Source organism: Epinephelus fuscoguttatus, linkage group LG12 (genome assembly GCF_011397635.1).
Source record: "Epinephelus fuscoguttatus linkage group LG12, E.fuscoguttatus.final_Chr_v1".
NCBI classification, from domain to species: Eukaryota; Metazoa; Chordata; class Actinopteri; order Perciformes; family Serranidae; genus Epinephelus; species Epinephelus fuscoguttatus.
This window is the reverse complement of record NC_064763.1, coordinates 3871595-3895806: the sequence shown is the minus strand read 5'-3', so window position 1 is coordinate 3895806 and position 24212 is coordinate 3871595. Positions and strand designations below refer to the sequence as shown.

At 40.8% G+C, this 24212-nt stretch overlaps 2 protein-coding genes across 2 annotated transcripts in view; one reads left to right on the top strand and one right to left on the bottom strand.

The window, feature by feature from the left end:
* Positions 1–9468: 9468 nt before the first annotated feature.
* Positions 9469–24212, top strand: part of hnrnpl (heterogeneous nuclear ribonucleoprotein L) — a 37218-nt gene continuing 22474 nt past the window's right edge. The window contains exons 1-3 of the mRNA XM_049591548.1: positions 9469–9627; positions 10181–10299; positions 21704–21941. Of these exons, the coding sequence (XP_049447505.1) occupies positions 9544–9627; positions 10181–10299; positions 21704–21941 (441 nt within the window). The 5' untranslated portion in view covers positions 9469–9543. The remainder of the gene's footprint in view (positions 9628–10180; positions 10300–21703; positions 21942–24212) is intronic.
* On the bottom strand, positions 10771–13442 carry LOC125897967 (E3 SUMO-protein ligase ZBED1-like). Its single transcript, XM_049591530.1, has 3 exons — positions 13037–13442; positions 12648–12891; positions 10771–12387 (listed from the first exon to the last, which is right to left on the bottom strand). Exons 1-3 carry the CDS (start codon positions 13237–13239, stop codon positions 10972–10974), a joined length of 1863 nt encoding a protein of 620 aa, XP_049447487.1. The 5' UTR covers positions 13240–13442; the 3' UTR covers positions 10771–10971.

Genomic DNA, 24212 nt, shown 5'->3' with positions numbered 1-24212 from the left:
TAATGGGACCCCGCAGGGAAGTGTTATCAGTCCAGTCCTGCTCAATATAATGGTCAATGATATGTTTGATGAAGTAGGTGAAGGCTTTGGTAGATCCCTTTTTGCAGATGACGGAGCAATCTGGAAGAGAGGGCGGAATTTGGAATATCTGATGAAACAAATGCAGAGAGCCTTGGATAGGGTGCAGGGTTGGGCTGATAAGTGGGGGTTTAGGATGTCAGTGGCTAAATCTAACTATGTAACCTTTGGAAGAAAGAAGAACATAGGCCGCCAGGAGCTAATGTTGTAGGGGGCACCATTGGAAAAAGTTAAGTTTTTTAAGTTTTTAGGTGTCTGGGTGGATGAAAGATTGACATGTGGAGTACATGTGGAAAAAATGGTCAGTAGATGTGCGAAGGTTGTCAGTATTATGAGGTGCTTGACTGGCTGTTCCTGGGGGGCGAATAGGAGTGAAATGTTAATGATCTATAAGGCTCTGATAAGATCTATCTTTGATTATGGGTGTCTAGCATATGGGTCAGCAGCCAAAACTACTCTGGCTAAGCTGGATGTCATTCAGGCCAGAGCTCTGAGGCTTTGCACTGGGGCATTCCGGACAACGCCAATCCCTGCGCTGCTGGTGGAGGCAGGGGAGGCCCCACTGAGGCTGCGGCGTGAAAAGTTAGCACTCAATTACTGGGCTAAATTGAAGGGATTTTCAACAGCTCTCCCATCAAGTTTGAGAATGGGCAGAGAAGGCTTGATAGGAGCAGTCAGATAGAGTCTGTTAGGAAATACACAGAGGAGCGGGGGTTCAAGGAAATGAGTGTAGCACCCACAGTGTGCTGGCCACCTGTTCCAAGGTGGTTATGGGCAGAGGCAGATGTGGACATGGCAGTGAGGGACCTAATGCGGAAGGGGGAAATAGGAAATGTGGTGGAAGGGGTAGAGAGGCGTCTTAGAAGTAGGTGGGGTAATTATATTAAAATCTACACAGATGGTTTAAGAGACCCAGAAAGTAGGAAAGTGGGTTTTGGAATGTATATTCCCCATGTCCGCATCTGCCAAAGTAGAAGGCTGTCTGACGGGATCTCAATATTCACAGCAGAATTGACAGCATTACTGTGGGCATTGTGGTGGGTGGAGGAAGGGGAGTTTGAACAGGTAGTTTTATTTACAGACTCACTTTCGGCCTTGTTGGCACTGGAGGGAGTGGAGGGGGGAAGAGCTAGACTGGATGTAGTTGGGGAAATCTTGATGGTGGTGTCTCGACTAGAGAGGAGGGATTGTAGTGTGGGGTTCATGTGGGTGCCAGCACATGTAGGTGTAGAGGGAAATGAGATGGCAGACAGGGCAGCCAAGGAAAGTTTGGGTAGGAATGAGGTGGATGTTAGGGTGGCGTTAGGGAAAATGGAGTGCTGTAGCATTATTTATTAAAGACTCCATTGGCAATGGCAGCAGGAGTAGATGGGAGACAGTAGGGGGAGAAAACTGTTCAGCATCCAACCATCAGTGCAATCTAGCAGTGAGCATGCCACAAGTAGATGACATCAAGCTGACAAGGCTTAGGCTGGGGCACTGTGCTCTTGCGAGTGGGTTGATATTGGTGGGGAAACACACAGATGGCAAGTGTGAACACTGTGGAGTCTCAGAATCAGTGCTCCATGTCATGATGCACTGTCCAACATATGCTGAGCAGAGAAGGACTCTATTTCTAAAGCTAGAAAAGGTGGGAATTAAAAGATTTTCACTTGCAACTGTGTTGGGTACTGGACTGGGTGAAAGGGAGGGCGCTAGGGAAGTAGTTCACTTCCTTTTAACAGCAAACCTGTATGGTAAAATATAAGGAATAGTGCCTGAAGCTGCAATGACGAATAGACTCCAGTGTGAGGCAGCAATGTACTAAACCGTGCCTAGTCTGCCGGAAATTTAACAGAAGAAGAAGGAGCAGTTGGTAGCACAGCTTTCACATCAAAATGTAAATTTACCGTTGCCTAATGTGTAGCGTTTTTAAGACCATACGAAGGCCACCCACTATCTGATGTGAGCCAGCTATTTGAATTGTCACCTACTTAAAACGTGGGCGTACCGATCTCTAATTGAGCTGAGGTCATGCTAACGATAGCGAACGCGGCTCCATTGACTTGCATGTTAAGTAACGTTAGCTAGCAGGGTAGCGAGGTAGCTGGCTTTGTTGGTGTATTTTGCGGTCTATGGCTTAATTTAGAAGGGAATTAATCTGAAGTACGTCATACATGAACTCTTTAACACCAGTCTGTTCAGAGTTTAACGTTATATTATTGCCAACACAGCGGACTTTTTTTTTTTTTAAATTGTTTTACATGTGTGCAGAGCAGACTGCTGCAGTATAGGAAAAATACACAGTACTAGTATGAATTATGCGGTTCATTCAGAAGTGTCAGAGGACTGAGTTGTTGTCCATGTGCTTATAATGTTAATCCCTGTGTTGTTTCTTGCACTCTCTGTAAAGAAAAGAATGTGCTTTACAAATACATTTCCTTTGCATTACATTTCCTTGCCTTTGTCTGACCACAAATATATGTTGGATGTTTTGGTACAAACAAGTTACAATGTTAGGTGAAACGAGACGTTGAGAAATAGGTCTGTATTTGTTACTCTTATTTACAGCAGTTCTTTTTTTATTTTTATTTCGAACATAAAATAAAACAAAATGTAGATGATCAATAAGGTAATCAGTCATTAAAAAAATAATCATAGTAACAGAGGTAAATATTTAGCATTCTAAAGTATGGCCAAACACTATTTGTCTATGCTTTAAATTACTTACAACTAAAACACTAATTTAGATTAAGTGTAATGAACATCTTAAGTAACAATATCTAGGAGAAGTGGAGCTGAGGCTTTGTCAAATCCACCTCTGAGGTGGGATCCAAATAATCCTGAAATTTGGTATCAAATTGATCCAGATCTCTGCCTCAGCTTTTGAAATACCCAAATGCAGCCTTTATCTGGATTAAAGGGAGAATTGGATTACCAGATCTGAATCCTGATCCTCAGGATCAGGATCCTCTTGATCTGTGTTGAAATATCCAGTTTTCAGATCAGATCAGGATTTCATCTAATCCGGCCAGGATAATCCTATCAGTATTTCAAAACTTTTAATCTGGATCATGATGATCCAGATTTTGTAGTCCTCTTTTTTGTTATCCCAGATCAAATTGATCTTGTAGATTTGGTCCTGGTTTTTCAAAGAATTGTCAGATAGGATCATTCTGATCCAGATACCCCAAGATCAGGATTACAGAATCTGGATTTGAGGTCTTTGGATATAGGCTGACTACCATGATCATCCCACTTGTATTTTTACCCCTCATTTATTTTTATTTTGCTATTCTTCATGTTGCCTTCAGCACAAGATTATGTTGTCTGTCACTTGTTTTAGACAATAGATGCAATTGTGAATTCACTACAAAAGCAATTCAAAGTTGCTTTGGATGAAAGTGTCAGCTAAATGACTAATGAAATGTCTTTGTTGTTCAAACGACTATACAACATTTCATTGACACAGATGTGAGAATGTTGGGAAATATAAGTCAGTTTCCATAATGATTCATATCCATCTAGTTGCTTTATAATACACAATACTATAAGGTACACAATACATATAAAGCCAGAATTGCATGATGTGAGTTGGTCATAACCATCAGTCTGTTCTAACTATTGCTTTAAAGTTATTTTGTTTTATCCTATGTGAAGCACTTGTGTCATGTATTATTCTCACTGAAAAAAAGTCGAACACAAAGCTTTTGTCACCACACAACTGTTTTTATTGATCAAAAGAGTCTAAGTAAAGTAGTGGTTGACTATAGCTTCTCTCATTGACCATCCATTTGGTCCATCTGGATGCAGTCCTGGCAGTGGCAGGTCAGGGACATCTTGGGGCTGTGAATAAGCACCTCTTTAATATGTTAAAAAAGAAAGATTGACATGTGGGTACTGTCCCTCCCCCTTTTTTCTTTTTCTTTTTGGCTTTGTTGTGTTTTTTGGTTGATTTTTTTGGTATGGTGTTAACTACAGTGCCCTCCAAAATACCTGGAAATAAAAGCTGAAATGTTGATCTCTTGTCCCATATTCATCTTTTGATGTCAAACCCAAATATTTTCAGTCTACAACAAAAATAAAGGAATTGGCCTCACTGTTCCAATACTTTTGGAGGGCACTGTATGTATGAAAGGACAGCAGTTACACATTTTCTGTTTGCTCAATTAATGAGTTTTGTCTTGGCTGTCTGGAATAAAATAAAAAAGTTAAAAAGAAAAAATAAAGTAAAATTATTTTGAGTTACATGTGGGAATTGGTTGGGTCTAGTGATCAGTAGGAATATCTAGGATGTGATAACGTGCTTTGGAATTTATTGTGCTTTGTGTAATATTAACATGTATTTTGTTTACTACTGATTTTATACGGCAGCTCTTATGATGAGAATTAATGTAGCCTAGGCTATATTTTGTAATCTGTCATTCTGGTTTCACAAACTTCAGTTTCCCAGTAAAGTTAAGAAAACAAATTGAATGGTGTCAGTATCCCTCTGTCCAGCCTGACCGTCAGCAGTAGTACACTGCAATGTGCCATGTGTCCTACATCTCTCTACATCCATCTTGAATCCATGCTTGATGCACCCTTCCAGTGGGATCAGGATAATCCTGATTTTTAGCTTCAAAACTATCCCAATCTCCACCTTAGAATTTTGAAATACCCAAACAGCATTTGATCAGGATTCTGGGTAGGATTGGATTACCAAATCCATATCCCAGTTTTACTAGGATCAGGATCACATATCCTTTGAAATATCCAATTTTGAGATTTAATCCTATCCAGACCAGTCTGATCCAGATTAAAAGTTTTGAAATACTGGGCCCAGAGGACTAATGACGATCACGTGGGGACACTCGTTAGCCTGTTCCAATGTGTGTTCTAGTGTTGTCACGATACCAAAATCTTTGTTTCGGTACCCATACCAATATGAATTTCGATACTTTTCAATACTTTTCAGTACTTTTCCTAAGGAAAAGTCCTTTTGGCTACAAACCTTTAGAACAATAAATAGTAGGGGTGTAACGGTACCAAAAAGTCATGGTTCGGTAAGTACCTCGGTACAGACGTCACGGTTTGGTTGCTCAAATGTTTCACCAAGTTGGTGTTGTCTCCCTTTGAGAGGCAGACTTTCTCTTGTCTTTTTTCATGTGCGTCAGCTGTGAATGTTGATACAGGTGTTGTCATACGCACCACTTGTGCAATCCGTGCTCCAATAGGAACAAGGAAGGCATTTGTGTGCATAACTGAGTAAAATAAATTAACTAAATTAATGAATTGAATCAATTTCAAATTACCGGTATTTTCCAAATGCAGTATAGTACCGTTTGGAATACTCTAGTACCACGGTACTATTTTAGTACCAGTATACTGTGCAACACTAGTGTGTTCACTGAATGCTAGGAAGGACTCTTGTCCTGCCTCTGCACTGCTTCCTCTTCCCTGAACTTTGACCCTCTTCCTCATATATCCATTGCCATGGAGATAAAACAAAATGCCATTCACTGCATTTGCCAGAGACAGAGGTCAACCCAGAGAGCTCTGCCATTGTTATTTTGCAGTAAGTAAAAACTGCATACATTGTAGATTCTAACATAGTCACTAAGTTGAGAAAATGCCTTGGCTAGGTTAGCAGCTCTCAAAGAGTATTCTCAGAATGTTTGTGAATACGGTCACAGATTCAAATTTATTTTTCAATGGTTTTAAGCTGTATCTCTGAGAGTGTCACTCAGTTACACCGCAGGAGCAAGAATCACAAAAATGAACACTACGCATTTGTGTGTTAGTATGTGTAAATGCATATATGTAAAAGATGAATAGAACTAATAATGTTTGAAATATATGGAGGATATTAGCATTTTTAACATATTTGTGTGTGTGCAGAGGTGGGAGTAAGTCACACATGTGCAAGTCATAAGCAAGTTTCAAGTCATAACCTTCAACTCCCAGGTCACTGTGGTGAAAATCAAGCAAGTCAAGTCAAGTCCTTGCTATAAGTCCAGCAAGTCAAGTGATTGCTGAGGTCAAGCATGTTCCAAGTCAAGTCATACTCACAAACTCATAAAGATAATATAAACTGCACCCATTGGTGAAATGTAACTTAACACATTTACTCAGATACTGTAAAATCTGAGTCTTTCCTTCTCATGCCACCGTCTGCCTCTACTACACTACATATATCTGATGGCTTTACTTAGTTACTTAACAAATTAAGATTTTCCATTCGAAACATATGAAAATGGAAAATGGATTTTGTTTTTGTTTTTTGCTACTGCTTTTGCTTTTTATTATTTAATAATTATCATTATGTTGAGGTTTGAACTGTTGGTTGGAGAAAACAAACATCATGAAGGTGTCACTTTTGGCTCTGGGTATGTGTGATGCTATCTCTCACTGTTTCCAGAATTTTTACAAACCAAACAATCAGTCGCTTAATGGATAAAATAATATAATGAAAATTTTAATTAGTTAATACTAGTTCAAAATGAGCTCCACCTCAACCAAATACTACAGTAAAATCCTTCTTTTACACTAATGCTCAAGTCAGAATAATATCATGATATCATATATAGTTAAAGGGCATTTTCAACATCATACATAGTGTATTTACAGGGTGGTATTAGTTACCTTTACCAGAGTAAAGCATTTAAATACTTCTCCAAGCCTACCAAGTCAAAGTCAAGTCTTTCATCAGTGTTAGTCAAGCAAGTCTCAAGTCCTCAAATTTGCAACTAGAGTCAGACTCAACTCAAGTCATAGGACTTGAGTCCCCCATCTCTGCATAGGTGCATAAAAATGAGGCGGTCTAGTTTATTTCCTCAACGAAAAGCTTTCCAAAACTGGGATTAGAATCTTCAGCCCTGCAGTTCTCAAGATGTCCAATTGTAATTTCTATGTGCTTTACCCGCTGCATCAACAAACATTTAATTAACTTATTAATTAATGTGAAAAGATTAAATGGAAAGATTAAGATGTGAGAAGAAGGCCTTAACTTTTGAAAACATCTTAAAACCAACTGGACACTTAGGAAAGTAGGTGTGGTTGACCCCCGTTGCTAGGTATGATGCATTTTTTTTTAAAAGATGTGATTGGTTGTCAGAGGCAAGCCCTTTTGTGAATCTGCAAGGTGTGGACACCCAGTGGAAATTAAATGAACTGCATCAAAATATGAGACTGAAACTGTCATAATTGTTTGAGCGATTACCCTGCTGGTGGAAGGTTGAGACAGATCCTAGTCATCACTGCTGCACTGTTGCATTTTTACAGTTTTCCAAATATCTTATTGTTGTGATCATTTTTGTTTCTGGCATTACAGCTTTATTGCATTGGGCGGGAGATGTGTGGTATCTCAAATGACATCAACCATAAACGTTATTCTTGCACGATTCAATAGCCTTTCATTTCCTCACTGTCATCCAGCGTTTGGAGAATATTTCTCCAACCTCTTTGTGTTTCCACCATTTTCTCCTCTGCTTAAGAAACTCTTAAGCCTCTTAAAAGTCCTCCACCCCGCTCCTAACAGTTTCAGTTTCTCACTTTAGGAGCTTTCCTTAGGGCTAAGATGCTTTGTGAATAGCTTTTATCTTTACCAGGACCTAGTCTTAACTTTAAGGGGGAATTCTAAAAAAATGTCACAATTATTATAATTTTCTTAGAATTTTGTCATTAGAAGCAACATTTGTACTGTGAAGTATTGTGAATATGGCCCCTGAACTAGAGGTTAATGAAGCACATAGGTGTGTCAGCTTCATTCCTGCTTTGTGACCTCTCCTGTGTGCATGATTCCTTGATGACCCAAACAAACCTTGTGTTTTAAATAGAATGGTTTTATTGCTCTAGGCAATGTTGTGTTCGAATGCATCCATAGGTATTTGATTTTTATTTAAATAGTAATTTGTGGGATTTTTTTCATTACAAAATCATTGAATAGTAAAATGTGGGCCTGTCAACAATGTTTCTTTTAAAGGGTCATTACAGTCCAGGAGTAGTGGCAATAGTGAGGTATGAACATCTCTTTAAAATACTAAATTGTGCTTGCCTGTGGTTCTGTTGTATTTAATTCACGGGCAAAGTGCTAGTGCTGTTTACTCAACATTGTTCATTTTCAGTTGTTTTACCTGTGTTTTAGTAGATTGAACTGATTAATTCATAGTTTTATCTTATCTTTATCGCTGCAGATGGGGTTGGTCTTCCATCAAGGGAGTGCCTAGTGCAGTGAGAGTTAACCTGCTGAGTTGTGGTGATATAATTTAAGGTTTGCCATGGTACTGGTGGTAGTAAGGGTGTTTTTCTGTTGAAAAAAAAAGAGTTTATCTTGGGTGTAGTTTTGGTTATCCACCGATAGTATGCTTATAGTGCATCAGCCTGCTGATTGGCGCCAACTTTTAACTGCTTTTAGAGAGTTGCTGTTAGTGACCCTGAGTGTTATACAAGCCTGTAATGGCACACTGACTGTTGGCTTTGTTCAATCAATGTTTGGTCAGGTGTCACACAAGCACACATCCTCAAAGAGCTCAACATTTCAAGAGAGTCAAACTCAAGCAAGCATGAGGCAAAGCTGACTTAAAACATATATGAAGAAATAATGATTAAGATCTGGATAACAATAGTGTAAATGCTGCGCCAGCATCATTCACACTAATGACAGACTGTTCTGAGTAGGCTACATGGGTACATTTTCTGTTTAAGAACTGAGAACACTACAGTAGGGTAAAGCTCATTTGAGTATGAAAACGAAAACAAACGCTGTGGGCCCACTATGTCAGGCCCCATTCATTGTCTATGGAGCAGCTCCAGACTTTATGACATCACAAGTTTGAGACTTCCCTCTCTGGTTTCTGGCTTTGAGAGAGAGTAGATCACAAATATTGATTGAACTTACCAGAACCACAGAAATAACATACTTGAATTCTTCATTTAGGTGGTATTCTCTGTTACGTGTCGATAAATAACGTGTGCGGCGTGTGATTATGCTGCAGTCACGGGAAACAATAATAACGAGAGGTGACCACATGAACGCCCCCCTCTTAAGTGGTATTCATGACCTCGTAGCTGGAAAATTTATGAGAACTCTCCGTTCGCAACTCTGTGTATACGACCTTTCGTGTCGTAAACACGAATTCATGAGTTCCATATTAAAGCGGTATGAGTAACAGGGGTTGTCAGAGGGCATTTACCTTTGTAAATGTAAACTTTAAGTAAACCTTTCTTCATTCAAAAAAGTAATGCTGTGATGACATTGGATTACCATTAGATGAGACGCATTCGTCTGGATAAAATGCATAGTTATTTGAAACTTAGTCCCATCTGCAGAGTAAAACATAGTTTTAAGAACTCCAGAAAGATCCCATCAACACTTATGTGCAGCTGAAAACACCGCTTACTAACTATGGACACTGGGATATCGAGTCGTTGCTTTCAGCTGTACAGTTTACCATTTTCCCACACACCGTGAATGCAGCAAAAGCCCGGCACAGGGGACAGGACAACATGGCTGCTGCTGCGGGCCGATACTACGGAGAAGGCGGCAGAGCAACGAAAAGACAGAAAACTGAGGACGGAGGAATGACAACGGTGAGGATATCTCATTGGCCTTGATAGTTAGTGTTTTATTATGCTAAAATGTGCGAGGTTTTGCTTTTCTAAGAGGGGAATTTAGCTGGAGAAAGCAGTGCTTATCTAGCAGCTAGCTAAAATGAAGACGCTAACTTAGCTAACTGAAGCAAGACAATTCACGTTGACGCTAATTGGCCAGCTTTAGCTATAACAGCGTTATGTCAGGAATAATGTTAATAGATACTCAAGGACACATAAATGCCACTTCCTGTACTGAAAGAAATTATACCGTAGTTAACCATAGGATGTGCAGATGTAAACAGAAGATGTAAATAATTCGCCTTTTTTTTCCAAGCCAGCATGAAACGTCATGTCAACGTTAGCTGACGTGAATAACGTTAGTAACGTAAATATTTCACGCGATAACTGTTATTTCATAAGAATCACTGTTTGGGGCTGCTTTTTAACTATCGTCTGCACCGGTCAACTGCTCCATCTTCTTTTCACCAGCAGCGCAAGTGTCATGTGCCTCTAGCGTTACATGCACTATGTTGTGTGTCTATGTTTTTAGGAGAGCTACGATGATCCTCATAAACCTCTGCCCTCCCCGGTGGTGCACATCAGGGGCTTGGTGGACGGAATCATGGAGGCTGACCTAGTGGAGGCCCTGCAGGAGTTTGGAGCCATTAGGTAATAACTAGGGCTGCAACTAACGACTATTTTAATAGTCGACTAGTCGCCGACTACTGAAACGATTAGTCGACTAATCGGATAATTATTAAATTTTTCTTAAATTTAGCATGAGGTTGCTTTAATTATGTGGCAAATGATGATAAACACAAGAAAGATGGGTACTTCAATGAAAAATGCATCTTTTATTCAACTTTGCTGCTGATAGGCCGGTTCATACAAAAAGTAAATAAAAATGTCCTATCTAAAACCAATTAGGCACAGTGCTCCGTCAGTATAGACATAAATCCATAAATAAATAAACCTCTGTCCATTTTTTAAGGACAGGCAAATGTGTTTTATAAAAAATAAATAAATTAAAATCAAGTAAACATTTTTTCCTGTAAACCAAGGGCAGGCACATTAGCAGCAGTAAAACAGTAAACAAAACAAATATTAAGTGCATTTTGTGAAGTACATTCAGTGGTCAACTGCACAGTCTGTTGCAAAAGAACTTTACAATTCTCAACAGTCTGAAATCTAACGGTTTTAACGACTGACGTTTGTACATACACAGCCGAAAATAAAGCATTCAGAATTGTCCAAATTCAAGTTGTAAACATGGACTGTGTGATACAACCTGGACACAAACCTGTCATGGTGGACAGACCAGGTTTAAAATCAACATGAGGCTCAGGCTATGTCGTTCAGTTTATTCATACTAAGGAAAGTCAGCATATCCACATGGTCTCGTGTGAGACTTGCTCTCTTCTGGGAGCAGATATTTCCTGCTGCTGAGAAGATTCGCTCTGCCGGGGTGGATGTTGCAGGAATGCACAGAAGACATCTTGCTAGGTTTGACAGTGTGGGAAAACGCCCCTCATTTTCTCTCCACCAGCTGAGAGGGTCATCCTTTTTGGCTATTGGTGGCTCTGTGAAGAACATCTGAACTTCCCTCCTCACCATTTGGATTTTTTTGTCCTCCTGGGTTTCCTCCTCTTCCTCACTCAGACTGTCAGTGTCAGACTGAAGCAGGTTATCCAGCGCTGACTTTCCCCCTGGGACATGACCCCTCCTCTTCTGCTGTAGCTCAGGGTCATCATGTATCCCAGTCTTGGCCTTTGCTTCTTTGATAGCAAGAACTTCAACTGTACTTTGCACCCTTGTGCCATCTTCAGGTGAGATAAACTTCAGCTTTCTGAATCTTGGGTCGATGGCAGCTGCAAGAACAAGTGGGTTGTCTCTCTCTGCAGACACAGTGTTAAGATTCTCCCATCTCTCACTTATTCCTTTTCCTGCAATGGCTCGAAAGGCTTTTCCTGAGCTTGTCTCAAACTGGGTTTGCTGTATGGACCGTTGCAGCCCTTTGACCAGCTGTGGAAGACATGAAGCAGTAGCATACTCCTGTCCACTGAGGAAAACGGTAGCACATTCAAAAGGCCCCAACCCTTGCACCAGCTCTTCAAGTAGCACCCACTGCTCTGGTTTCAGGTCAAAGTAGTGCTTGCCTCTTGGTGTTACCTCAGGGTCTGAGAGAGTTGCAGTGACTGGCCAGCGCTGCTCCAGGAGTCTCACTACCATGTAATAGGTACTATTCCATCGCGTACTGACGTCCTGGATCAGCTTGTGCTCTGCGGTGTTCATTTGCTGCTGCTTCTTCTTCAGTTTTGAATTTGCCAGCTCACTTCTCCTAAAGTGCTCCACTAGGTTTCTTGCAGCACCAGTAGCTTTGCTGATGCTGGGCTCTTTGAGGGCACTGTTGACGATAAGTTGGAGGGTGTGCCCAGCACAGCGAACTGAAGACCAACCGTGTTTTTCTTCCAGGAGTCGAGCTGCCGCCACCATGTTAGACCCGTTGTCATGTACTATTGCTTTAATTTTGCTAGGCAAGATGTCAAATTTCTCTATCACCTCTTCCATCCATATCATGATGTTCGTAGCAGTATGCCTCTCCTCCAGAGGTAGAGTGGCGAGGTTAAAAGTCTTCATTTGCCAGTCTTTGGTGATGAAATGACATGAAACTCCAAGATATGCCTCTGTGGCACGGCTGGTCCAAACATCACACGTCAGTGTGAGGGAGCTGTTGACCTCTTTTAGGATCTCCTTTACCTTTAAACACAAAAGTTGATTTTTGTAAATATTTAAAGTGCAAAAACCTACATGTCAACAGAAACTATTCAACATACAAGTTTTACATTTTTAATAATTGCAGCTACTCTATGATTTTACCAAAATTGTTATGTATTTCAGCTGTTTTAATATATATAAATGTAAATATATAATTGCTTTTAAATGAAATGTGTGATTGCTTATATGAACCGTGTGTGTGTGTGTGTGTGTGTGTGTGTGCGTGCATTTTAAACAATTACCTTCAGAAACGTTGTACTGTATTTCTGCTCCATCAAGTGGGTGAAATGGGTTCTGGATGGCAGGATGTAGTCTGGGTTGAACTGGGTTATCATCTGTTGAAACCCGGCACCATCGACCATGGAGAGCGGCCTCATATCATAGATCAGCATCTGCAATACTGACTCAGTGAGGGCAGTCGCCTGTTGCGGGGTGCACGTCTGCTTCTTTTGCAGAAAGGGGTCCATGGTGGCTCTCTTCTTCGGACTGCATGCATTTAATTTAAAATACTTTTGTCAGGCACAGTCAGGCATAACGTTAAAGCTCCCTTTTAAAGCGAAAATACGCTTATAAAATGTACAATGTACATCAAAAACAAAACGTATTGGCTTGAATGTTAGTTGAATCTTACCGAGGCGAGTCAGACTCCGTTTCGTTCAACTGTCCGACGTGCTTTCTCTTTAAATGCTCGTGCATCACCGAGGTGCTGCCGTGATACGCAAGGTCTGCTTTGCAAACCTTGCAAGTAATCTTTTTATTCGCCGTATCCAGGCTAAAATGCTCCCAAACTTTAGAAGTTTTGGTACGCGTAGCTGCTGTGTAGGACGCCGCCATCTATGTATACGTTGCCGCTCGGCAGAGACGCTATTGCGCATGTGCGACTCTCGGCAGAGATTGTAATGAAGTAAGATGCCTCACTCCGTTGGAAAAACACGTCTGGCGACAATTGTCGACAATGGAATTCATTGTCGACTATTTCTATTATCGATTTTTGTCGACAACATCGACGAATCGTTGCAGCCCTAGTAATAACATCACCTAAGACCTTATAAGTTATGCATAACGTGCTCACGGTGTTCACTGCGTTTCTTAATGATGTGATTGTTATGCTGCAGGTTTCATTGGACCTGATGTGTGAACATTCATAGTACCGTCATTAAGGCACTCACACACAACTAGGGCTGCCACGATTAGTCAACTAATCAATGACTAATCGACTATTCAAACAATCGGTGACTATTTTAGTAGTCGACTAATCGGTTTGAGTCATTTTTCATAGAAAAGTACTATAAAAGTACCGCAAAATAATCTTATTGCAGCTTCTTACGTTCAGATATTGGCAGCTTTACACACTCTCCTGTGACAGTGAACTAAAACCCTTTGGCGTGAGTACGAAACAAGACATTAGATGACGTAATTTTGGGGTTTGGGCGAGACAGACCGACATTTTTCAACATTTTAACACATTTTTTGATGAAATGATTAGTCGACTAATCGAAGAAATAATCGACAGATTAGTCGACAATGAAAATAATCGTTAGTGGCAGCCCTACACACAACATAGTCCTGACTCACTGTCATCTTATGAAGCTGCTATGACTACTCTTAATAAAAAGGTGCAATCACGGAATCAGTTGGCTATCCTTTAAGCTGACAGCAGAGGTTGTACCAGCGCTGAATCGATGATGTCTATATGTCTCTGTTATTTTCTTCCCAAGACTCGTGCCCCACTGTGCCATGATTGGCTGGTACTAGCCCCACCGTGACCTCTTTGCCTCCGACAGTAAGGCCTTGGTGTATGAGTTCTAGCCAGTCACAGCTCAGTAGAGCGGGACCAGGCATAACACTCTTGGGAAGTAATATGTGTCAGCTGGAGAGCGGGCATACGGCTGGATGATATGCCAAAAAATAGCATGATAATTTTTCCATATTTATTGATATTTATATATATATTTATATATATATAATTCAATAATTCTGCCAGTTTGAAGACTGTTCTGATGATAACTGAAGCCTGATAAAAACCACAGGGTTCATTAATTGAACTTTAGAGTATAGTTAAATACAGTTTAACGTGAAATAGAATAGCATAAACGTTAAAGGTCCCACCTTTGTGTCATTTTCAGGTTTATGCTTGTATCTGGGGTTCTACTAGAACATGCTTAAATGCATTAAAAAAAGTAAAAAAAAAAAAACAAACAAACAGTATGTTCCCCTATTGTCTGCGTGAATTGGTCAGTTTTTCCAAATCTTTCACAACTGCATTATTTGAGCTGTCATTGCAGCTGGTGACAGTTTCTACATATATATATATCATAGTTGTGACATCACAAATTCATGGAAGCCCTGACCATTTCTGAAAACGGACTGCGTGCATTTCTCGGTGGGTTCAGGGTTTTGATAGTTTCACAGTATTTACATATAACCCACTCTTGCCTCATAATAATGAAGACATGGAAATCTGACTGTTTACAATGCGGGATCTTAAACTGTGCAAACATGGCTTGGTTTATAATATATTCGGTGGTATTTGGTTTGAGGATTTTGTAGGCCTGAAACGATTCCTTGAGTAACTCAAATAATTCGATTACTAAACAGCCTTGTGCCAAATTATTTAATTAAATTTAAATTACTTCATTAAATCCAGTACAACTATACAGTGTGCTGTGTTTGGATGGTTGATTCTGTTGCTTGATTCTGTTGCACAACGCGCTTGTTACTTTCACTGTTGATAGCCTATGCAGCTGTAATGTAGATTTGAAGCGCAGACATGGAAGAAGAGGGACAAGAAAAGAGCGAGATACACCCCAAAGGAAATGACAGAAGGTGTCAAGAGTGTGGGATCATTTCAAGTTAAAACAAAATGAAAACAGTTCAGTGTGTATTGCATGTTAGCACACCACAATAGCATGTTGTCAATGCTGCAACATCTAAGTGGAAAACATCCAGTGTACGCATCCCGCATACCCGACACAACAGCGTATGTTAACATCACGTTTAATTGCATTTAACCTTAATCAGTGATTGCTACCTGAGATTCATAACGCATGTAAAAAACGTACGTGTATTATAGCTTTATAATAGCCCTTTTAAACAGGAATTGTGCAAATTTTCAGGAAAGCCCAATCAGTCTTCTTTCAGCATTGGCAGTATAAAAACAAAATCGGGGAGTGCAGCAAAATGCCGCCTACCTACTTTTGTTTATACAGAATGCACCTTTTTCAGGGCAATGGGGGGGTGTGAGCAAGTAACAAAACATGTAACTCAGCGTGTGATGTAAACAGTGACGTGGGAGGGAAGCAGCGGCTAGTCAGTCCTTTCGGCAATTCTCTTGTAAGTCAGCCTGTTCTTCGCTGTCCCCATCATCTGACGGTTAATGCACTCTTCATTCGCGAGGACAAGGAGGGCGTGCAATTCCTTTTCTCCCCAGTTGCTCATCTTTACAGTGTCTGTCAGGTTTGCGTTTCCCTCTTGCTACTAGCTGCTCTCTAATTCCTGCTATCAGCTGTTTCCTGTTTATCCACCACCAGTGGGTCGCACGTGCGGCGTCATCAACAGCTCCTCCCACAAGTCTTCAACAGCCCCTCCCGTTGTGGAAGGCTGCCTCGGTCTTTTTAAACTAAAAGGGTTCCGCCAATATAACTACCCTCCGAGGCAGAAAATTGGGCACCTTGGATCAACTCGCCAATCCGGCTCTGTGTGTCTAAACGCTCACAGCTTGCCAGCAAAATGACCCAACATTCATGGAAAATCTGGCAGTGTAAAAGGGGCTAACGGCTGATCAGTAACAGAAATCAATGCGGTGGCTAATGTTACCTGCCGATGTGTTGTGCATATTAGCCAAGTTTTGCTAGAGAATAGCGCTACCCATGGAAAATAAAATGCTGTAGGCAATTTGTTAAAGCCTTAGCTTCATTCATGTTGTTAGTCACACACATTAACACACATGCACCCCTTACTCACTGACACATGCACCCCTTCAATCAGTACGTTTACATGGACAGTTTAATTCCACTTTTAATCGGAATGAAAGGCCATTCCGATTAAAGTGGTCATGTAAACGGTCATTCCGATTGAAAAATGGTCATTCCAATTGAAAATTAAATCCGATTATCCGATCTGCTTCAAGAATATAAGCAAAACATGCCCGAAAAAGGCACTAAGAATGACGTCGTCAAGCATCTTGTTATCCAGCGCGAGGACTACGGTTAATTCTTCCGGTAAACGTAAGATGTAACATCCGCCCCGCCCCCTATCCGATCAGAAACCTTCCCTGCCCCAAACCTTGAGCAGACCTGAATAAAGGCGATTGAACTGATCTCCCATGTAATCCCTCATTCGGAATGAATATTTCCCATGTAAACTACCTGGAAAAAGTTTAATTCTGAATGATTTCATTCAGATTTATTTCATTCTGAATGAGAAGCCATCATGTAACCGTACCCAATCACTCTCAGACACACACAGAGAGTTGAAAATGAAGCCTAAATGCACAAATAAGTACAGCAGTTATATTAATTTGGATTGCACTCAGTAGGGTCAGCAGGTGTAAGGCACCCCTTGACCACAATGAATGAAGAACTTAAAGTATGATTTTTGTAAGGGCCAATTAAAAAATATACTCTAAAAATAGAGTCATACTTTGGACAGCTTTGTGCAGAGGGTTCCACCATCTTCAACTGAGCAAGAATAAATTTGTTCCTCATTTATCTAATTTCAGAGACTTTTATTATTTTCACTTTTATATATTACTATTGCCTTTAAGTAAAGCTAAAGTAATTTAAATGAAAACATGCAGTATTTCTTAACCCATGACTTGATTAATCGCCAGAAAAATCGATAAAATACTTGATTCCTAAAAGAAAAAAATGCTTTATTTGCTTTAAAAACAATACAAGTTGGCTTGTCTAGTAACATATTAAAAAAATGTGTGGTCACAGAGATGGTACCTTTTCAGGTAAAGGAATAAGTGGTCATCCAGACTTTATAGAAGCTTAGTTATACCCGTAATCCTCAATTTGTTGTGTTTCCTTTCCTGACTGGCACCAACCTATGGCATATTTTGATGACTGTCATAATCTGTGCTTTGTCTCTTTTTACTTCCATATAATTGGTGTGGTGATGGCTTTTTTATCAACAGTTTTCTTCAGCTTTGGAGGATAATGCAAGTTCACTTTCAGCAGTTTAGCATAGCGAGTTCCTTGGCTGTGTAAAACAGACTGTGTGGATTAAGAGGAAGCAGCAAGTTACTGCGCGCAGATGGTCCGAAAACATTCACATTCCTTTAGTTTGTGTTCACCTTGTTCAACATGTGTTTGATAAATTGATCACACGATCTCTGTCTTGTTGCACTTATCAATAATATGCATTGTCATCAATGACTTGAGAAAAATATATCGTGAAGTCTATTTCATTGTGTCCACTGTGGGCCCTGCTCTAAAGTTATGCTGCTGTCCATGCTGTGTGTGTGTGTGTGTGTGTGTGTGTGTGTGTGTGTGTGTGTGTGTGTGTGTGTGTGTGGAGGATAGCCTCGCTCTCCTGCAAACAGGCAGCGATACAGAGCAGAGGCACAGAAAGAGGCAGCAGACAGGCTGCTGTTACACTTATTTTTGCTGTTGGATCCATTTATATAAAAGAAAAATGTCCAAGGTTTATAATTCATTCATTCATCTTCTAACCGCTTCATCCTCTTGAGGGTCGCGGGGGGGCTGGAGCCTATCCCAGCTACATCGGGCGAGAGGCAGGGTACACCCTGGACAGGTCGCCAGACTATCGCAGGGCTGACACATAGAGACAAACAACCATTCACGCTCACATTCACACCTACGGACAATTTAGAGTCACCAATTAACCTAGTCCCCAATCTGCATGTCTTTGGACTGTGGGAGGAAGCCAGAGTGCCCAGAGAGAACCCACGCTGACACGGGGAGAACATGCAAACTCCGCACAGAAGGGCTCCCACGCCCGGGATCGAACCGGCAACCCTCTTGCTGTGAGGCGAGAGTGCTGTATTGTATGACCACTGCTGTTCCCACTCATGACAGCACGGGTCGTGCTCAGTTCTGCACGTAGGTGAATAGCTAGCCAGCGGGGAGGAGAACACAAAGAAAGGGACTAGTGTTGTCACAATACTGAATTTCTTACTTTGATACAATACCTTGAATAATATCAATATTCAATCCAATTTTCAACACCAAGGGGAAAAATTGACATTGGGAGCATGCAAGTTAAAAATGTTTATTAAAAGATAGATATCCTAAAACTTCTGTTAGTAGAATCACTGAGGTCAACCGACATATACTTGGGACAGAAGTCTTTATGAAACAGGCCTTTAATTCCTTTTCCACAAAACTCTTGCTTAGTAGAGATGGTAAATACAAGTAAGTTGTTTTTTTAAACCAGTATAAATATTATTTCCTCATGCACTTAGAGAAAGAGAGAGCATTACGAAGCTCATTTTACGGCAGCCAAAAATTATGTAGTGTTAAGTCAATATTTTTGGGACTGCTATACACTAACAGAAAAGCCTGGATTACAGCACCCACAGAGGGAACATGATTGCCTCTCCTGCTCAGGATGACAGTTTCGCTAGGATTTCTTGGGCTACTTTTGGGATTGTTGCAGTCTTAAATGCCTCATTTCACGGCAGCTTTTCAAAATAAAACTGCAATGCATGTTGTGATGTTTATAGGCTTTTTTTTGCAATGAAATTGCAGGGGCAATTACAAAATTGCAAAAATAATGGTGATGATGCTGTCTTGGATTTAGAGCTTGTTATTAGGATTTTTATTATCACTTAATGCTGATTGCCGCCGATCAGCTGTTAATGCTGTTCAACACAGCACTGAAGGACCATCCCCACAAGAGGCTCTTCCCCTGCTCTCTCTGCCTGGATAGCACAAGCTAACACGGCGCAACGTGATCTCATCACTACTCGTCATATTTTACGGCTTGGACAGAAGCCCTGCAGCAGATAACACCTGACACAGAGCTGTTAAACTCACACCGACAGCAAACAGCGTGACTGTTATTAAAACCGTTGGATAATGTTAGCTGTGTGACACTAACAGTTAGCCCTCTCACTGTGTGTCTTTGACTGCAGTCTAGAGTCCTGCAAGAGTCCATTTTTGAAAACCTGCACCTGCCAGAACTGACCTGTTAGTCATCATTATGTCTAAGCAGCACCTGCCCACACCCGTTAATGAATCGCGGCTCCACCCCCCAGGTGTGTTAAGTAGTTGGTTCCATAGCCTAGGTCTATTATGAGGAGCCCGACCCGTCTGAGCCTGAGGATAGTGGCAGGACATTATGGTCCAACCCGTTGGGTTCGGGCTCAGGCAGAAAATCTAAGCTCTACCTTGCCCCCAGACCTGATCATCTTCCCTCTCTTTAACACCATCAGACCACGCTTATCTAGTCCGAATGACATTTGGATGTCAATGCTGTAGATCCTGGTGAGGTGGATCAGTGAGTCGTTGTCTCGTTCACTCCATGTAAAAGAGGTGACTGTATCTTTGTGATGAGTTGGCAGAGGGGGTTCAGGCCTATGCAGGAAGGTAGTGGGGACAGTGCATCACCTTGGTATATGCTGCACTCATGGCAATTGACTTTGAGTTGGCCTCCAGAGTCGTTCCACAGCCCCACTTAGTTCTTGATGAAGGCTCTTACTGTCCTGTTGATGATGTACATTCCCAAGCATTCCAGTATCCATGTGTGTGGCATTGAGTCGTAGGCTTTCTTGTAGTCAATCCAGGTGGTGCACAGGTTGGTCTCCCTGGTCTTGCAGTCTTGGGTGACTGCTCTATCGACCAGTAGCTGGTGCTTGGCTCCCCTGCTATTACTACCAATTCCTTTCTGGGCCTGGCTCATGTAACTAACTAACTCCGCCGTGTGCAATACAAAGAGCAGAGGAGAATTGGAACGGTGCGACCATGTAGAGACAGAAATGACATGCCGTCGTGCAAACAACATAAGTCATCATGTTATGAGGTGAAATGTTTTGCTGTATAACACGATAAATAGTATAATGTTATGTTATTAAATGAAGCGTCTGTCACGCAAAATAATATAACTTTGGTTTCTAAAGAGCTAAGACGAAAAAAAGAAAAGAAAAAAAATCATCAGCGTAGTGCGCTGCTGCTAGTTGCATATAGGGGAAACATTGAAAGAGATGGTGGTTTCACTCAACAAATGCCTGTTTTCAGCACATTTTATGCTGTTGCATTCAAAGCAATATCAGCCTAATAATTCCAGAATGATTAATTCTCACGAAGTAGAGCTACTGAAGTCATCTGGTGGAAGATAATGCATCCTTTTTTTTATTTATTTTTTATTATATATATTTATACCTGTCTGCATTAGTCTTCGTAGCTTAGCGCCACAAAAGGGTGTAAGCTTTTTATGAAGATTGATGCACGGTTAGTCTTGCAGTCAAGTATTTTATACTCATACTGTGCGTGGTTGTGGCCATCACCCACCCTCCCTGGAGACTAGCCTATCAGCCTTTATTGGAAAAACTTCCTAGTATGAGCCAGAGAGGGCCGTGATGCACCATAGTGTGTCAAGGGGAAAGTAAGGGACAAGCAGGGGGGACTGAGGGACAGGTGCTTAAGTCCTGAGTTACATAGCGACAGTGCATGCGGAGAAGGAGAAGGAAAAAAAAAAAACAGGAGAAACAGGTAGTGTAGCTGATGTATTGTGGCCTTGAGGTTGTTGTGCTCCATACAGATTACCAAAAATAAACAAATAAATGTGTAATAAAGAAAAGAAAAAAAAATGCATCCTTAAAAAAATATAAATCTCAATATATATCGCTGTGGGCAAAAAAATCACAATGTCAATTTTTCCCCAATATTGTGCAGCCCTAATAAATATTTTAATGTAGCTACATAAATGTTTAAAATGTCATGTATTGCACCTTCAACATTGCGAGGTCAGGCATTTGGCTTTGGTGGAGGTCTGTGGTCTCAGGGTGCCCTTCTAGTTTGCTCTGGGTTAGTTTGCCAAATTCTTAATGACTATCTTGGTCTTTAGCCTGTTAGATGTTTGATTTTTCAGCAGCCGCTAGTTGACTTCTTATCTTTTAACTTTTGCTCTGTTACTCAGAATCCCTTCTGTTTGTGTTGATTTGAAAAATATCCCTAATGCTGATTTAAATTGAACTAGTTATAGCAAAAGTTAAACCAGGTTGCCAATGATTTTAAACAATTATGCGGCTCATGCTTTTATGAATGAAGCATGGTTCAGTAATCCAGCCTTTGGGCCCTCTTACCTTTCTACTCAAAATCTTTATTTACAGTTACGTGGTTATGATGCCCAAGAAGCGCCAGGCCCTGGTGGAGTATGAGGACATGAATGGCTCCTGCAACGCTGTTACATATGCAGCAGAAAACCAGGTTTACATTGCAGGCCACCCCGCCTTCATCAATTACTCCACGAGCCAAAAGATCTCCCGGCCAGGAGACTCAGACGACACTCGGAGCGTCAACAGTGTGCTGCTGCTCACCATCATAAACCCCATCTATCCTATCACCACGGTAACAAGATTCTAAAAACTAATCTTATGTGTTGTGACAGTGTTGCATCATAATTTATGGAGTAGCATGCTCCACTGAATACATTACTGTATGATTACAAACTCATTTATTAGGTCAGTGTTCATTAAACCCTGTTTTTTACTGTCAGATATGAGCCTGCCTTCATTATAAATAAAGGAATTAGATAACTTTATTTTCACTAAGTGCTGAAAAACTACAGTTTTATTAGAAATCCTACTCATTGCTATAATGTCGATCAAACAGTATCCATTCCCATTGCATTTAGTTTGTTAGAACTAGGTAGTCTAAACAAATGATAATTAACTTTGTTTTACCCTTTGCAAACACAGTTACAAAAATGTTTAACAGAACAAGATGAAATAGTAAACACAATCAAAATAAAAACAAAACCTTAAATAAAAACAGAACATAAGACTTGATGATGGTTATTTAAGAAATTAAATTGATAAAAGAGGGATAGAAACTAGACAACCAACAGATTCACTGTTAAAAGGCCTCCTTTGAAAGAAGGGTTTGAGGAGTGATTAAAAAGAAGACACGGAGTTCGCTTACCTAAGTCCCTCAGGTAGGGAGTTTGACAGCCACAGGGCTCTTAACATAAAACACTTCATTCATTCCGTAATGAGGCGGGCTGTTGGAACAGTTAGGAGGGTCCTGTCTGAGGAGGGCAGGGAGAGATGGTGTCGTCTCTTATAATTTGTTAAAAGTGTGTTATGAATTAGCTGGAGGCAGGAGACGGCCTTGAGGCCGAGCCCCGAATACAGGGAGTAACATCAATCCAGACGTGACAAGATGAAAGCATGGATGACTTCCTCAGAGTCAAAGAGCACACCTGAACTGCAGGCAGAATGCTTTACATTGGAGGATGGGATTTTAAAATTCATTCTCAAGGTACAGGTCAGGTTCAGCGGGGGCAAATAGAAGGTTTTGTGATATCCAGCATTTGATATCAGACGGACAAGCCATAACTTGGGAAAATGTGTCTATGTCACTACCAGTTGTACCAATGTTGCACATTGTCTGTATAAAATTGGAAAGAAATATTATACCTACAGATTATCTCACCAAAAGAATTGACCCCTGGGGAACACCACATGGGAGAGGGCATGAGGATGAGGAGAATTTTCACTTTGCAACAGAGAAAGATCTGTCAGAGAGAGTAGCAAAACCCAGCAGAACAGTGTCCTTAATACCATCATGGTTTTCAAGGCGGATATTGTGATCATCTGTATCAAATGTGGAACTCAAATCAAGCAGAATTAACTCCCAGAGTCGGCGGCAAGCAATAAATCATTGGTGACTGTAGTAAGAGCTGTTTCATGGATAGGGCTGGACGATATGGACAGAAATTCTTATGTCACAAGCATTTTTAAAAACAGACTGTGATCAAAATAAAATACAAAGACAGGATTTTTTTCCCTGTTTGAAAATATACAGCTGCACAATATGTATATAAAAATGATATAAAATGAATAGCAGGGCTGTACATTAAATTTTTGCACATACCACTGGAGCTACAGAGGTTTAAAGGTTGCAGCACAGGCCACAAAACTAAAACATGAGTATAGGAGTACCAAGTAGGCCTGAATCCATGTTTTCCATGGCCTTCATTTGGAAGGCCATGGAAAACTTTTTAACAGTTTTCCGTGGCCTTCCAAATGAATCTAGTACTGGAAAATGGTTTTACTAGTTTTGATTTATTTAGGCTATAAATTTTATTTATGCACATAACATTAACAGAGGCTGAGGGAGGGAAGGAGTAAGAGACACTTTGTCTGCACGATATCTGCACTATATATTTCTTATATATGAAATGTCTGTGTTGTCGTAGTCTCGCCACCAGACAATCAGAGATCTCCGCCTTCTGATAGTCTGGGGACACTCCTTTCTAAAGTGTGTTTAACACACCGGAGAAAACGGCCGGCAACAAAGCAACGCCTCTTGCATTTTTTAAAAGGACACGCCCTCCTGGAAATGTGCGCTCCCCCTTTTCTCGTCTGAGCTTGAAAATGGATGCCAAGAGATTTAACTCCATTTTATCAAACGTGTGCTGAGTCCACAAGATTGTGGAAATGAAGGACTTACAGCGACGTTGTTTAAAACTTTTAACGCAGTCGGACTATGTTTACGAGCACAAGAGTTCAGCGAGCCACCGAAGGACCGCCCTGCTGATTTACTATTGGTTCTGCAATGTAGGGAGTTTTTTTAAAGTCTGAAATTGTATCCGCCCATCTAAACACAAAATCATGG